This window comes from Artemia franciscana, chromosome 2 (assembly GCF_032884065.1).
Source record: "Artemia franciscana chromosome 2, ASM3288406v1, whole genome shotgun sequence".
Taxonomy (NCBI): Eukaryota; Metazoa; Arthropoda; class Branchiopoda; order Anostraca; family Artemiidae; genus Artemia; species Artemia franciscana.
This window is the reverse complement of record NC_088864.1, coordinates 38,127,058-38,143,022: the sequence shown is the minus strand read 5'-3', so window position 1 is coordinate 38,143,022 and position 15,965 is coordinate 38,127,058. Positions and strand designations below refer to the sequence as shown.

At 34.8% G+C, this 15,965-nt stretch overlaps 1 protein-coding gene across 5 annotated transcripts in view; it reads left to right on the top strand.

The window, feature by feature from the left end:
* LOC136041272 (heterogeneous nuclear ribonucleoprotein R-like) overlaps positions 1-15,965 on the top strand; it is a 62,179-nt gene extending 46,214 nt beyond the window's left edge. For 3 of the 5 annotated variants that reach the window (XM_065725887.1, XM_065725879.1, XM_065725893.1), the window contains exons 8-11: positions 4,288-4,376; positions 6,907-7,031; positions 8,788-8,944; positions 12,133-15,965. In XM_065725887.1, coding sequence (XP_065581959.1) covers positions 4,288-4,376; positions 6,907-7,031; positions 8,788-8,944; positions 12,133-12,317 — 556 coding nt within the window. In that variant the 3' untranslated portion in view covers positions 12,318-15,965. The remainder of the gene's footprint in view (positions 1-4,287; positions 4,377-6,906; positions 7,032-8,787; positions 8,945-12,132) is intronic. The other 2 variants (XM_065725905.1, XM_065725900.1) reach the window with 1 other exon arrangement.

Below are 15,965 nucleotides of genomic sequence, written 5' to 3'. Positions count from 1 at the left end.
AATACAAAAAAACGCATGCTTAAAAGCCACGATTCCAGGTTATTTTCGGGCATCGTTCAGTTTTTTACTGAGCGTGAAAGATAAAGAATGACTAAGGCCATAAAAAATAGCTTTTTATGGCACTTGGTGTTAACCAAGTGACATAGCAATCGCAAATTCTGTCGGTCTGTTGGTCCCGGTTTTGCTACTTTAGGCACCTCCAGGTAAGCTAGGACGATGAAATTTGGCAGGCGTATCAGGGACCGGATCTGATTAAATTAGAAATAGTTGTTTTCCCGATTTGACCATCTGGGGGGGGGGGGCGTCAATTCGGAAAATTAGAAAAATTGAAGTATTTTTAACTTACGAACGGTTGATCAGATCTTAATGAAATTTGATGTTTGGAAGGATATCGCGTCTCAGAGCTGTTATTTTAAATCCCGACCGGATCTGGTGACATTGGGGGGGGGGGGATTTGGAAGGGGGAAACCTAAAATCTTGGAACACACTTAGAGTGGAGGGATCGGGATGAAAATTGGTGGGAAAAATAAACACAAGTCCTAGATACATGATTGACATAACCGGAACGAATCCGCTCTCTTTGGGGTAGTTGGGGGGGGGGGGGTAATTCTAAAGAACTAGAAAAATGAGGTATTTTTAACTTAAGAATGGGTGATCGGATCTCAATGAAATTTGATATTTAGAAGGATATCGTGTCTCAGAGCTCTTATTTTAAATCCTGACCGGATCTGGTGACATGGGGGGGGGATCTGGGAGGGGGAAACCTAAAATCTTGGAAAACACTTAGAGTGGAGAGATCAGGATGAAACTTGGTGGAAAAAATAAGCACAAGTTCTAGATACATGATTGACATAACCGGAACGGATCCGCTCTCTTTGGGGTTGTTGGGGGGGGGGGGGTTAATTCTGAAAAATTAGAAAAAATAAGGTATTTTTAACTTACGAACGGGTGATCGGATCAATGATATTTAGAAGGATATCGTGTCTCAAAGCTCTTATTTCTAATCCCGACCGGATTTGGTGACATTGGGGGGAGTTTGGGGTGGGGGAACCTAAAATCATGGAAAACGCTTGGTGGGGGGGCTAATTCTGAAAAATTAGAAAAAATGACGTATTTTTAACTTACGAAGGAGTGATCGGATCTTCATGAAACTTCATATTTAGAAGGATCTCGTAACTCAGATCTCTTATTTTAAATCTCAACCGGAACCAGCGTCATTGGGGGGGGGGGGGGGGAAATCTTAGAAAATATTTAAAGCGGACAGATCAGGATGAAACTTGATGGGAAGAATAAAAACCTGTCTAAGATATATGACTGACATAACCGGACCGGATCTGCTCTCTTTGGTGGTGTTGGGGGGGGGGTAATTTTGAAAATTGAGGAATTTGTAACTTACGGAAGGGTGACCAGATCTTAATGAAATTTGATATTTTGAATGATATTGTGCTTTAAAGCTCTAATTTTAAATTCCGACCAGATCCTGTGATATTGGGGGGAGTTGGAGGGGGAAACCGGAATTCTTGGAAAACGTGAAAATTGGGATATTTTTATCTTACGAATAGATGTTTGGATCTTAATGAAATTTGATATTTAGAAGGAATTCATGTCTCAGAGCTCTTATTTCAAATCACGACCAGATCTTTTGACATTGGGGGGAGTTGGAGGGGGAAATCTTGGAAAACACTTGGAGCGGAGGAATCGGGATGAAGCTTGGTGGATAGAATTAGCAAATGTCCTTGATACGTGATTGACGTAACCATGGTGGATTCGTTCTCTTTTGGGGAGTTGGGGGGAGGGGTTCATTGATTTGGCGAGTTTAGTGCTTCTGGACGTGCTAGGACGATGGAAATTGGTAGGCGTGTCAGGGAGCTGCACAAATTGACTTGATAAAGTCGTTTTCCCAGATTCGACCATCTGGGGGGCTAAAGGGAGAGGAAAAATTAGAAAAAAATAGGTATTTGTAACTTACTAGTGGGTGATCGGATCTTAATGAATTTTGATATTTAGAAGGACATCGCGACTCAGAGCTCTTATTTTAAATCCTGACCGGCATTAAGCCTCTGATTTTCCTTTTAAATCAATCTATTGATTCTTAGAATTTTGTTAGAACTCATACCATATGAGCTCTTGGCTCTTAGCTCTTCTTGCCTGGTCACAAGTGCCATATTAGCTCTTAGCTCTTGTTCTAGTATATGTTGTACACGGTAAAGTGAGCATAATTCCTGGCAGTAAAGTACCTAGCTGCTTAAGCAATGCCCTTGAAACGGAGCGCCAGCTAGTTTGACTAAAACCTTCAGACATAGCGTAAATTAAACGTTCTCAGTGCAAATACGTGTGAGGAAAGTTGTCAAGTCTCTTGGTAATGTGAAACCAGCCAAATCTGAAATTTCCTCAGGAATCGGTTTCGAAGAAAGCACTTGATTAAGGTTTCATTCTACCCTGGAAGTCCCCTTTTCAGCTATCTTTTTCTTCGTTTTTCTCAAAAGCTGAAAATTTCTCCAGTTAATTTTTGGAAATGTGAGGGATAATGTTCAACCCGGTAAACATCATAGAACCATAAACATGGTTTTGTTCAATCACATATTTTAAAGTAACTTTGCTTGAATGAACCTCACAACTTGCTTGGCTCAACTTTAATCAACGTTTGAAGTAATTAATGGCTAAAAAGCAATTCTTTGTATAAAGCATCCAAGTGAGGAGAGGCACTTAAAGATTTTGCTACAGATTTTTCACAGGCTTGTATAGTAACTTTTGATAAGGGCTTACAATGTAGTGCTACAAGCGGAACGCCCTCATTTAGTGTTTATGGGAATCTTGGTGGCGGACTCTGCGGTGTGTTGGGTAGTTACTGTCCTGGGATAACTTTTAGTACTAATATAGGAAAAGAAGAAGTGCCACACCACCAAGATTTTACGAAATTCCAAAATAAGAACTCTTATTTGACGACGTATTTGATATGTTTATCACAATTAAACTTAGTGATAGAATCAGCTTTAGAATATTTTCTTGATGCAAAGCGCAGTTTCCAAATCGAATCCTGAGATTTCATGCATAGTTACGAGTTTTTCGGGGGTGTAGCTGTAATTCTGTATAAGCTTTTTAAGGGTATTCCAAAATGTTGCCTAAATGCTAAAACAATCTTATACTAGTTATATAAGCTTGCTATGAACACTTCGAGCTAAGAGATAGTGTGCTGCCATTTATCCAATTTGTTGTGAAAATGTACCACCGTTTACCTTACGAAAATACTACAAGATTTAAAAATAAATGCTTAGTATACTGTTACTCAGATTGACCCAAGTTTGGACGGTCAGATTGGCTTCCGATGGGATTTTCCTTGATATGCACTTTGAAAGTAGAATTTGTTTCACAACTTGTATATAATTACGAGCAAGTTCCTGAATTTAGCAGTAATTTTGTTCAATTTGTTAAAGACTCAGCCTTGTCTTCTTTTTTTCTAAAGTTAAACGTTTTATTTAAGGAAGTACGATTTGATAAATTTGGCTTAGTAAACTTAGTAAACTTTGTTTATACGAACCAAAGATCTAAAAAAAAAAATCCAGTAGATACTGAAACCTCTTGAGAATAGTAGTACTCTTTTGATAAATAATACTATTATCATAGATGAAGCTCAGTCTCTGTTGCCCTGCTTTGTGAAGTGTTGCAACGACTGTGACCTGTGGGTTACAACCTCGGAGAAACACAAGTGACGATGTGTATTCACTTGCGCTCACACTTTCTAAAAGCGAGCCCCGTTGCCTTAAAGGATATCTTTGATACCCACCCCTCCCCATTCCAAAAAATTCAGATTGGTCGTACTAAGAGCCAGGCTCTTAGTTTTAGTAAGTTTTTGATGGAATATGGCATCCCCATCAATAAACGTGCTTATTACGTCAATTTAAAGGTCCCCCGCCCCGTCCTTCCTACTCCCTCTCAGAGCTCGAATTGATTCTGGACTCTGGAAAGGCAGGCTTAGGATATTAATGGTTGTTTCTAAGTAACTTCTGTTGACATCTAATGACCTTTTTTGCTGCCCCAAAGACAACATTTGCATTCTTTTTAATTTTATACAATTTCAATCATAGTGGACGATCCTCTTTGTATTAACTTCATTAGATTCGCACTGTCTTTGATTTTAACTGTCGCATTGCAGATCTTCTTTTTATCCCAATGATTTTGACCTATGTGCTACCGTCTAGCGATACCTCTCTGCATTATTTGATCAAACATTGCAATTGCTTTATTTTTTCTGTAGTTTTAGCTCCAAAATTGTTTTATTCTCCACAGCTTTTTCCCTTCAAATTTTGGTTCTGTACCCCGTGGCCGTGTGGATGGTGGGAGCGACATGCGTGGTCTTCTGTCTCGACCAGAATACGGTAAGTAGGTAGTTCGAAAACTTCTTTGCAGAAAATCCGCTTTCAGGATATTTTAAAGAAATTGTCAATTAATACAATTCTTTCATTGTTATCAGTGATTTTGTTCTCGGAAATATGTAGAATATTCATATTAGAACAGGCCCATAAATTTAATTTTCAGTTTCATGATCAATTCTTAATTAGAATTTCTGAAAGTTTTTTTTTTTTTTTTTTTTTTTTTTTTTTTTTTTTTTTTTTTTTTTTTTTTTTTGTCAATTATTTTGGATTTTTGATACTTCCACTTAAAATTACTTTTATCGATATTTATGATGCTTAGTGATTGTAACTGTGGTACGTCTGTTCTCAAAAGCAATTTGCTTATTTATTGCAAAAAAAAACGAAAAATTTGAAGTTCGCTTATTCCGTTCAGTATTGACGAATCTCTCTTGATAATTTTGAAAAAGAAGCAATGGTGGCTTTCAAAACGTATTCTGAGAACAATTTTAACAAAAAACGTATTTGTTGAAAACATACCTCAGAAACTTCTCTAGAAGCGCCAAAAGAAAGAAGGAATGCATACTTTTTATATGCAATGCATGAGAATGCAATGAACAGGCTTGACAACCAGGATTTTAGGTAATGACATCCAACTAGAGTTTTATTATTTGTGCCTTTTCAAGCTTATTCTTGTTGCTGTTTACTGAATTAATTGCTGTTCAGTTTCATTGATTGTAATGGTTTGGCGGAGTGACTGTATGACCGAATTTTTTAACCTGCTTATTATGAATTTTATATACTATACTATTAATTAACCGATTTAAGAAGCTGCCTGTCTTGTTTTGTTTGCGTCCATTATTTGGCTATCAACAGTATAGTTTCTTTTCTCCTTTCCTGTTCTTCTTCTTAATAGTTTTCTCATTTGTTTTTTGAAACAATCTTTACAAGCATACATTACTTTTTTACTTTTGCAGTGAACAGGTGGATTTTGAAGTTCTTACTTGTCGACTAACATAAAACTATTGACTTCAGTATGTCCTACTCTAATTTTTCATTTGAACGTTACAATCCATATTTCTTTGTAAAATCTCACTTTCTTTGTAACGTTTCAAAACTTGAAACTTTCCTTATTTCCAGTTAGCTTATTTTGCGACGTAAAATCTGATGATATTGTCATTTTAGTTCGAAGAGTATTTCGACACAAAAGTTTGAACAATTGAACGAATCTTGAATTACACAGACAGGTTAAGGACTTGTATCTGTGTGGATGGGCTGTGTCAATGTCATATTCTACATGTATAAAAATGTATGGGCTGGAAAACCAGCCCCCCCCCCCCCCGAAAGAAAGAAGATGCACCAATGACACAACATAGAAAGAAAAAGTAAATTAATTGCTTGAAGGGAAAGAATTAGATATTATGTATTTATTTTCACTTTGTTATTGTCTACCTATATAAGTTTTGATAATCCACTCGGCTACAGCCAACTGCGAAAAAATGATTGCCTTGAGGGGGGATGTGTTAGTCAAAGTAGAAGGCGCATTACAGGAATTTACGAGATTACTCGTAAAACAATCAAATATATCAAAATAGTTTTCTTATTCTGTGTTTAAAAATCTTGGATTTCCTGATTGTTAAATTGAGCCATCTCCTTCCATATTGAGTGATGCTTTGGGTATATAGATGTTTATAAATTCAGAGCTGTGATCAAAAATGGTATTTGAGGTTGCACGAATCGGTAAAATTAACGAAGCTGCGTTGCATAATTAACGTTTATTATACTTGAGGTAGTAGACGACTTGCTAATAGTTGTTTTGAATGCCAAACTTATGATTATGTGGTCCAAATGTCACTATTTTTATATTTAAGATTCGTCTTTTTTTTCTCAAGAGGCTTTTTTCTTAATGTCAGATCTGAAAGCTTTAGCTTTTTTCGAAGATATCAATCACCTGCTTCCCTCATCTTCTTCATTTTGAAATTTTTGAAGTATTTATTCACAAAAATAAGATAGAACAAAATCATTTGTTTCATTGAACTCAAGTCAATTATCATTTGCTTCAAAACCAATGTGATTTTTGTCTATTATATTGTGTCACAGTTTTATCAACGGAAGTCCTGGAAGGACCATAGTTCTTTATATAAACTGATGCTTAGTTAAGATACTCATTTTTAAATTAGGAGGTTTTGTGATTGATATTAGAGAATTCTACTTTTTTCAAATGAAGTACATTTTGAAAAAAGTAGAAATGAACATACCTGAAGTTGCAAATTTAAAGCAGTAGCACATTATGTAGGAATGGGACCATTGGTGTTCTTCTTCCTTTTTCTATTTTCTACCCTGATTCAAATTCATTATTACTAGCTTTCAATATTCTACTTTTTTAATTGCATTTAAATTTTATATACTGTAAAAGTGTAATAATTTCCCTAAAGTATTAAATGCTAGATTCTTTATATTTCGTAAATTTCTGGTGGAAAATTAGTATTTTAAGCAGCAACGAAAAAAAAGTAAAAGATAGGAAAATAAATAATTTTAATGCTAATCAAACTTGCAGATTATGGTTTTGAAAGCAGACGTGAATTCATAACTGGTTCTGGGAGTTCGTATTCTGATCAGTACTACAGAACCTATTTTCACCAGTACTCTTATGACTTGCCAAGTGGGCCATGTTCTAGTGGGGTCAGTGGAACCTTTCTGTTCATTTCTTTTTGTTTTTCCTCTTCTGAGACTTTTAGCTTGGATTTATTTGCTGGCTTATCCTTTGCTTTTTATATGTAGTTGAATGTTGATGCTTGTAACGTTTTCTTCATCTGTGTTAGACATCTTGGTCCTTCGTTATAAATCCAGGCAAAATTTTATGAACTCGTTTTTCAATACCTAGGTTTAATGTTTGGATTCTTTTTCGTAAGGGTTTCTTCAGGGAAATTTTAATTAATTTTTCGCCTTTGTTTTGCTACGATATTTTACTTTGTTCCGTTGCTACGATAATTGTCAAACTCTAAATATCTTCTCGTTCTTCTTTTAGCGTGTTCATTCTTTTTAGTACGTGAAGATTAAAAAAAATTGCCTTTTTGAAATTGTATTTTAAGACTGTATTCGGGTTGAGCACAGATTTATGTTGTTGTTGCAAAATAGCAACACATTGAATCAGATTTTTGACAGGAAATCAGAAATAGAATTGAAAAAAAGACACTCTTTTTAACTCTGGTAACTTTCTTTAGATTTAAAAAGTAAGAAATCTGTATAGTTCGGAGAATAACCACACTGAATTCTGTTTTGTTGGCTCTGCTATAGAGAGCATATAATATGAAAATTATTATGGTGCAATTTTTATTGTTGAATACTATTTACAAATATGGATGCTTTATGCGTCCATATTGCTCTATTCCTACTTTCTTTTTCCCTCAGACTTTATCTACTTCTTGGCTTTTTTCATTTGAAATATTATGGTATTCTAGAGTATTTTGTCTAGTGTTTGTTAATGGTCAATTTGAAGACATTTCTGGAAAATCTCTCAGTCTGGGAAACTTTTTCCGTTTGATTCCCATTCCGACCGTGTAAATAAATTTCCATTGTTCGTACTATTGTCCTGTGTATTTTAATTCGGGCGTTAGATTGCTAACCGAAAATCTCCCGACCAACGTAGCCTTTAAAAAAAAGAAGAAAAAGTTATGTTTGTCGAAAGCTCAAAAGCAGTACATTCTGAAATTGAATAAAATACAAAATAAAAGGTCTTTTTTTGGATTCTAAGCTTTGCGACTTCCCAAAGTTTGATTGAAATTTGTTATTTCTCATTTTGGGTGGCTTTAAGGAGGAAGGATATGTTCTTTGAAATCCAAGGAGCATAAAGTTAGTTATATGATTTTTACCTGAATATTTATGCATATTTCAACTTCCCCTTTTCAATTTCAATTTAATTCTCAGTTTCCAATTCTTGCCGTTATACCGTCGATCGGTCGATGGATCTATTTATTTTAGTAGCCCAAAGGTCACACAGAAAGGTTTCTATAAATATCACCAACAAAACTTAGCAAAAAAAGTCTACCCTGTATTTAGTTGTTATGAATATTAGTAGATATAAGCAGCCGTGCACTTTTTAAGGACATGAGATACAACATTGAAAAATCTTTGATAATCCAGGGTATCTGCTCCGAGGATTACCATCCATGTAATACCGTAATAACACAGCTGTCCAAAGAGATCCATTGCACACATGATAATACTTTTAGACAGATCGACTAACGAAAAACTGTTGGCTTCTTTTTCAGAAAAAGCTTCAGTTTTCAATGAAAGAGCTAATCAACCATTATTTCTCCATTTGCAACCATAGACTATCCCCTGATGCTATTGTATCTTTTTCCTTTTTTTGGTTTGATATGTTTTTCTTTGTGTTATTATGACTTGTATATGTATATTAATATCTGGTAATTTTAAGGCTGGTACTATCCTGGAAGCCCATTGGGAATCCCACAACTTGGACCACAATCATGGCCCTCATGGGCGCCGAGAGGTCCCCAAAGGGATGTGTCTCAAAGGGGAAAGGGGCCTTCAGGAACGAGGGGTCAACGGGGATCCAAGGCGGCGAGATGAAGGTAGTTGAAAACCTTTTGAAGTTTGTGTCTAAAACTTTTTTTTTTTTATTCGAAACCTATCCTGCAATAATTATAAGGTGAAAATGATTTCGAATGATTCCACCGATATATAAACTGTACGTACAATTGTATCGACGCTGTGACATTGGTTACGCCAGTAACATGTCAGTACGTATAAGTACATCGTACGTCTACGCACAACTGTACAACTACTACGTATAAACTGTGCGTCTGTACAACTGCAAGTACGTAATGTTTAACGTCACATGGTAACGTAAAGTTAAACGTGGTTACAAACAAACTTAAAAAACGAACCAAGTATAATTTTTAACATAGAAAAAATCTCCAAATAGACAAAATTTGCTCCATAAGATAACGTATCGTACCGTAAATCCTTAAGTATGCTACCATGAAAAGTTCTACGCCAAGGTGTGAAAAAACCATTAGCTTAAATCTTGTTGGCTTCTCAAAAAAAGAAACTCATTTGGATACATTAAAAAAAAGAACAGCGATTGTTTGAATTTATGAGTATATAAACGGAAAAAAAGGGGGGGGGGGGTCACCAATGAACTTCCATAATTATTGTTCTTCTTAAATCTAGATTGCAGGGAGTGTGAAAATTGCTTAGTAAGGTTACCATTATCTGATCCCACCAAAACAGAATTTTATTAAATAAAAATATAGTGAAAACGGACATGGTATTTTAAATAAAGTAGTGGGCAAACCAAAACAAAAAAAGGAAAAAGGCAACAAACTAAATAAAAAAAATACTTCGACTTCACGTCCGGAAGCTTTTATCAACGGAAAAAAAACTAAACTAAATGAAACAAAATATATAAAGAAAAAGAAAACAATAAACAAAACCCGCATCATAATAAGTTCCAATATCACTGTGCAAATTGCCAGAATACGCACATCAGAATGATAAAGGAGGTTGGCTAACTACAGTTTGAGTTCGATAATAAAGTTTGTAATATAATGTTTAATACTTTGTTTGATAACCTAGTTGTGAATTACTGGATGATATAGAAAAAAAACCTTTTCGTAAGGATGGACGGTTTTCCAACTATTAACAGCTTAATCTCCTCATTCTGTTTGCACACAAAATACTTTCAGTTTCAAGTTTGATAGCTTTTGGTAATTTTAGTTTGATTACGCTAGAAGAAATGATAAAATGTCAGGTAGTTACTTTCATAGTGAATTAACAAGGCATGTCATTATCACTTTAAATGGTATGAAAGAAAATTGAGTTCCCTATATAATCGTTCGATACTATGAGCTGATAGTTGGCAGTGAATAATGAATTATCTTCTGTCACTGCTGGGGAACTCATCTGCTGGAATTATAGAATCGGAATGGTCAGTAAAGGAAGAGATATGACAAGATTCCTACGGCCTTGGTGACCTTAAGTATCTTGACATGTCTACTGCTGGGACTGTTAGATTTGATCTAATCGAGTTTGACCAAGTTCCATGGGAGCAGTATTCAATATAAGTAGCATTAAAATTATAATTGACTTTGTAAATGGTTTATTTTCCTATGAATTTCATCTCTGATGGGTTTTATGGGGTTAGTTGGTTTGGCCCCTGAACGGCCAAGTTGAAAATCAAACGTAAAAATTGTTGAAGGGGCTCGTTCTTGCTAGTGACAGACCGCGCTTGACTGATTTGTTTATTTATTTATTTTAGGTCTAAACATGTAACGGTCATTTAAAATTCGTTCAACATGGATTAACGAGTCGACAAGCCCAGTCAAATGGTGTCTTTTATATAAGCAAAATTTCTTAGCCATTTCTCATCTATTCCCATTTTTTATTATTTATGCTTTTAGAAACTTTAAATGGAGGAAATTACGTGGCTTCGGTGTGATGCTAAGCTAATGATTCTTCGGCTGTTTAAAATCAAAACCCGAGATTATCTGCTAAAAATAAGTTATAAACAAATACAGTTTGAAAATTATGTTTTGCTTTAACGAGGATGTATAAAAAGTGACACATCTTCCAATTTCAGAGACGTATTCGACTGGTAAAGTATAACCCTAACATTGTATAACATTTAGCTTAATACCTAATAGCTGCAGGGAACCTGTTTTGGATTTGGACGGCCCAAATGGCTTGCGAGGAACAGTAGTTTTAAATAAAGGAGTTCAAGTATAAAGAGAAATTTTTAGATGCTGAAAAAAAAAGGAATTCCAAAACTGCCTAATTTACATTAATTGACGCAGGCGGTCTATTTTTGATCTCTTAAGAGGGTTTATTTTTCATGCTTTGTCATTGTGCAATTATTATTAGAAATTTTTTTTGTCTGTCTTACTAAGCATTTTTTATATTAGGGGCATTGTTTTTTTTTGCTCTTGTTAATTAGCCTTCTTAACTAAAGCTAATCACATTTCCTTTTACTTGATGGATAGATGTTGTCGAGCATTATCTTTCAGCGGCAGTCTCTTCTGCAATCTTCAGCCCATCCTTGTCTCAGCGACGTCGAGGATCAGCGGAAGCTATCCAAAGAATTCCAATTAATGAAGGGGGCTTGCAAGTGAGGACAGTGTGGAATATGTTGCTGGTTGGTCGTCATAGCATGTGTCCAAGGAATTTTGGCCCTTGTTGTTTTATGATGACCTGTATAGTTTCTTTTTTGCCACAGCGACTTCGAAGTTCAGTGGTTGATAAATGAGACTATTGCCGGACACGTAGATGCAACATTACTTGAATGTTTTGGGAAGCAACTTCAATTTCAATTAAAAAGGCCTCAATGGGCCTTTTGAATAGTATTAGTAGTAGCTGCGTAATTAATTGATGATGTCATTAATTGATGGCGATATTAATCTTGGTTGAAGAAATGAAAGAGGAAATCAACCGACAGGGTCTGAGCTTAGTCTAGGTATTGCTGTTCCTGTAGCTATTGCTGAATTTCTTACCTAAAAAGCTAGTTTTAAACTTTATCTTAGGATTTATGGATTTCTAATTACAAATTTGAAGGATTTGTCTTATATTTGAAACTTTCTAGAGAAAAGTATTTCCAATATAATATGAAGTTTGAATGTAACTACTAATTGATGAAAAATGAGGACACATTTTCTGCCATTACCAAAATTGGTGATTTAGTCTCTTTTTACAGAATTTTTGTGGTTTTATCATGGGATTCTTAAAAGAATATATATTTAATTGTTTATGGATTTCCTGTTTTTAGAGGATTCGGGAGCGGAAGGCGGGTCTTCGGGCCAAGGAGGGAAGAGCAATCCAGTTTCAAGACAGCAAGACCAGTCTTTTCGACCTGGTGCGTCTCGGCCCCATTTTGGACCTTGGACAAGTGTTTATAATTCTAGCACTGAAGTCTGGTATCGTGATGATTCATTTGGGGCATCTTGGAACTAGCCCCCTCCTTTTTCCCACCCACTGCCAGTTTTTTTTTAGTGTGAATGAGATTTTTCATTTAAAGCTGTTTATTTTGTTTTTCATTTTGGGTACAATCTCGTCCAGTGAATTATTCTGATTATAAAAAAGTGTTGCCTTATATGAGACATTAGGAAAATGAGTTTGACTGGAAGTGTATCTGAAAATCGCCAGATCTCCCTCCCCTTTCCTCCCAAGTCCGTTCTAGTATCCATTTATGCTAGAGCGTTTATTTTATTTTTCGATTGTCTGTGATTTTCAGAGCTCGGTGAATTTGCGGTGAGCATGATTGATTTTGCTTACCGTATCTGCCATTTTCAACTTAAGTACAAAGTCACCGTTTGCATGTGCGACATTCTGTAGAGGATTTAGAATGTATGTTTGTCGTCGACGTAGGTCGCTAAACTTATTCAACTTTGCTCAATGTCAACTCGCTATTCCAAAGGATCTTTCTCCCTATAGCCAATTCCCGGATTGGATAAAACGTGGTCCTATTGAAGTCAATGCAAATTCAGATTTTCCATTCTTGCAGCTTTTAATTCAAGTGCCTTTGAAAAAGAAACAAATTCAAAAGAAAAAGTTGTAAGACGGAATATGCAAATAAATAGCCAAAACAAATTTTCTTCATCATTTTTGAACAATGTAAAAAATAATCTATAGACCAATGGTGTACTGTCACCCTCTTTTTATTGTATTGTCATTTGTTGAACACTCATGAATAGTTCGTCATAAATAAAACTCGAATAATATGTTTAATTGATAAACTTTAGTAATATCAAAGTTTCTTCTTCGAAATGTTCATGGAAATATTAATTTCATTATATGAGCATATAGAAACTGATGATAACCTCAAAATATTTCATTAATATCCAGAATGTGAAATACCTTTATTTCTATTTGTTATTGCTACCCTTAAAATGTCTTCAAAATTTCTATTATCTAAGTCGTAGCCTAAATGCTTTGTTTTTTTACGTATTTTTTCTTCTTCCCAACGATTAATGAATATATGAAAAAATGCATTCCTGAGGCCATTATCAAGTCTTTGGTATTCTAAAGGGAGCAGTTGATATTGAGATATGAGTAAATTGTCACTTATGAGTGAAAGGCAGCGCTATTATATTGTAGTTGTCTTCCTGACCATTTCAGAAGAATTGTCTTTTTTTTCTAGTTTTTAGTACTTAGAACCAAAGATTATAAACTTCAACTAATAATTGGCGATGTTTGAAAAAGTAGTTTCGTCAGTTTTTTTTTGCAATACAACGCCTAATTAATATTGATTGAGTCTTTTATACGGGTGCGTTTCAACTTTAATGCTGATTAACTCTCAAGAAACTGTCGACAAGGATTTACTCTGCCATGCGTGAGTCAGCAATGGCGATGATAAAAAGCAAATTGCAGTGCCGAAAACTGGATCAAGAATGCCATTATAAGATTACAAATGTTAAGATCATCATTTCTTAAGTTAATATGTCATAAATATATTATTTGTATTTTTGAGTTCTTTTTCCACTGAATTATTTTTAAATAGCTCGTACTTCGAGTTTTCTTTCGTTAACCTTACCAATAGACTTTCATTAAGGTATATGCTCAAGAGTTTACTTCTGGGGGTGGGGGTAATTTAAAATAAACGGATAAATATGTCAATTATATGCCAAAGAAGAAAGTACATGTAAAAGATGGGGATTTTGGGATGGTCATGTGTGTGCTTGCTGTCAAAACATACCCATCTGGTGAAAACATCTTGCCCCAGCAAGTCGCTAAATCAGACTACGTCTCCTCTGTTTTCAACTCTTCAACTTTTGAGCTAGTCTTCGGCCCGTGGAATGGCCTAGAGTTACTTGGAGCTAAAATAGAACGCAAAAGTTCCACTAAATACGTTTTCCCTATTCGGTTTCTTGGGAAATTGTATCATAAGCGATTGTCGCTCATATTTTAAGCCAATTTTTGTCGCATATTCGTTAGCTATTTATAATCTTTAGTTACAAATTGCTTTCGAAAGGCTCTTTTGTTTGTAAGATAGATGCCTAAAGATAATTTTTCTGAAATGTCTATGTTGGAAAGTAGTCATTTGTATGTAATTTTTGTTTCCACAAGAAAGAATGTGATTCTGTGTACTTTTATTATATTTTGGATTATTATCTTTAAGCTGTGGTATTAATTCAAGATAAAGCTAGGTATCTCCCCTCCCGCCAGACCGCTCTACCGATCAGATTAATTTTACAATTTTTGCCGACTTTAGGAAACGGATATAGGACAAGACTTATGGATGACTTTTGGCTATTGGCTGATTACTAACTAAACTTTTAAAGTTGCTCTCTCTTGCAACCGATGATGTTTAGGCTAATAAACTGCGAAAACGTCACACTACTGCATTTTATTCAGTAATATTTTGATGTCTGTTGGAAAACTGCACTCCATTGGCAATCTTTTATTTCCTATTCACTTTTTCACTTCATCTACTGGTAAAAAAGTTAGACAAACTTAAAACGAGTCAAATTTTATATTTTTTTTTATTATTACGAATAGCGGTAAGCATCAATGCATGTCGCAAAATAGTTTTAAGTCTCTACTAGGTTGGAAAGTCAGGATAAAAAATACATTAGTTTGAGTGCTTGTTACTTATTGTTTTTCTAAAAAAAAGGCTAGGTGAGTTAGATATTTCACGAATTGAGTACAATTCGAACAGTTCAAAAAAAACTAACAAGTCTAAGAAAACTTGACGCTTTTAATTTGTAACAGCTAAGCCACATATTTTTTATTTCATATATATATTTTTTAAGGATTAGTTAACCAGCAGGCTTGCTTCTATTAACTGTAGGTTTATACGAAACTATATATATTTTTTTTAACGATTGTGTTCGGAACTCTGAAAAAGTAGGAGATGAAATATATCAAATTTGAAAGAATAGATTGAGGATCTTTGTTTAAGTTGGTTTTCAGCTAGACCTGAGATATTTGATTTGAAATGAAAGAAAAACAATTTTTGGCATAGAATGCGTTGATTGTTCAAGTATTCTTAAATATTTTTATTATCATTGTACGAATGGAGTGCAGCCTAAAATGATAGGGGTTTTCACAGTTTGTCAACGCGTTTCGGTGTTCAGATACTCCACCAACGTGATTGGCTTCATTGTGCATATTTGTATATGCTTTACCTTTTTTCTTCTTTTTTTATTTTATAATTGTTTGTGTTCCTTTTCTTTTGGAAAGAAGAAGCTTTAGTGACTGAAAGTTTTATTTTTTACCTTTTGAAAGTCTAGCTGTTTTTCATTTTAAACGTGATGTTGAAATATTTGTTTACCATTGTTTGTCGTAGTAGCTATTCTTCAGGTCCTAAAATACATTTTTGGCTTATGCTCTATGCGTAAAAATGGCTAGACTTATCTAACAACTTTTAGTATCCATATTACAACTTCCCTTCTTTGCTTCTGATAGCCTTTTGCTTCTTAGTATAGTTTTAGTTTTGGATATTTTACAAGTTCAGACTTTTTTTGTCTTTCGTACACAGAGGATAGACTCATAACAGAGTGTGATTGGAATCTATCGGTTTGCTGCCTGTTTATGATTAGTTGTTGTGCCCTCTCATGAACTGATGTTTTCGAAGTGAAGAAATAAAATTTTTGTGTGCGA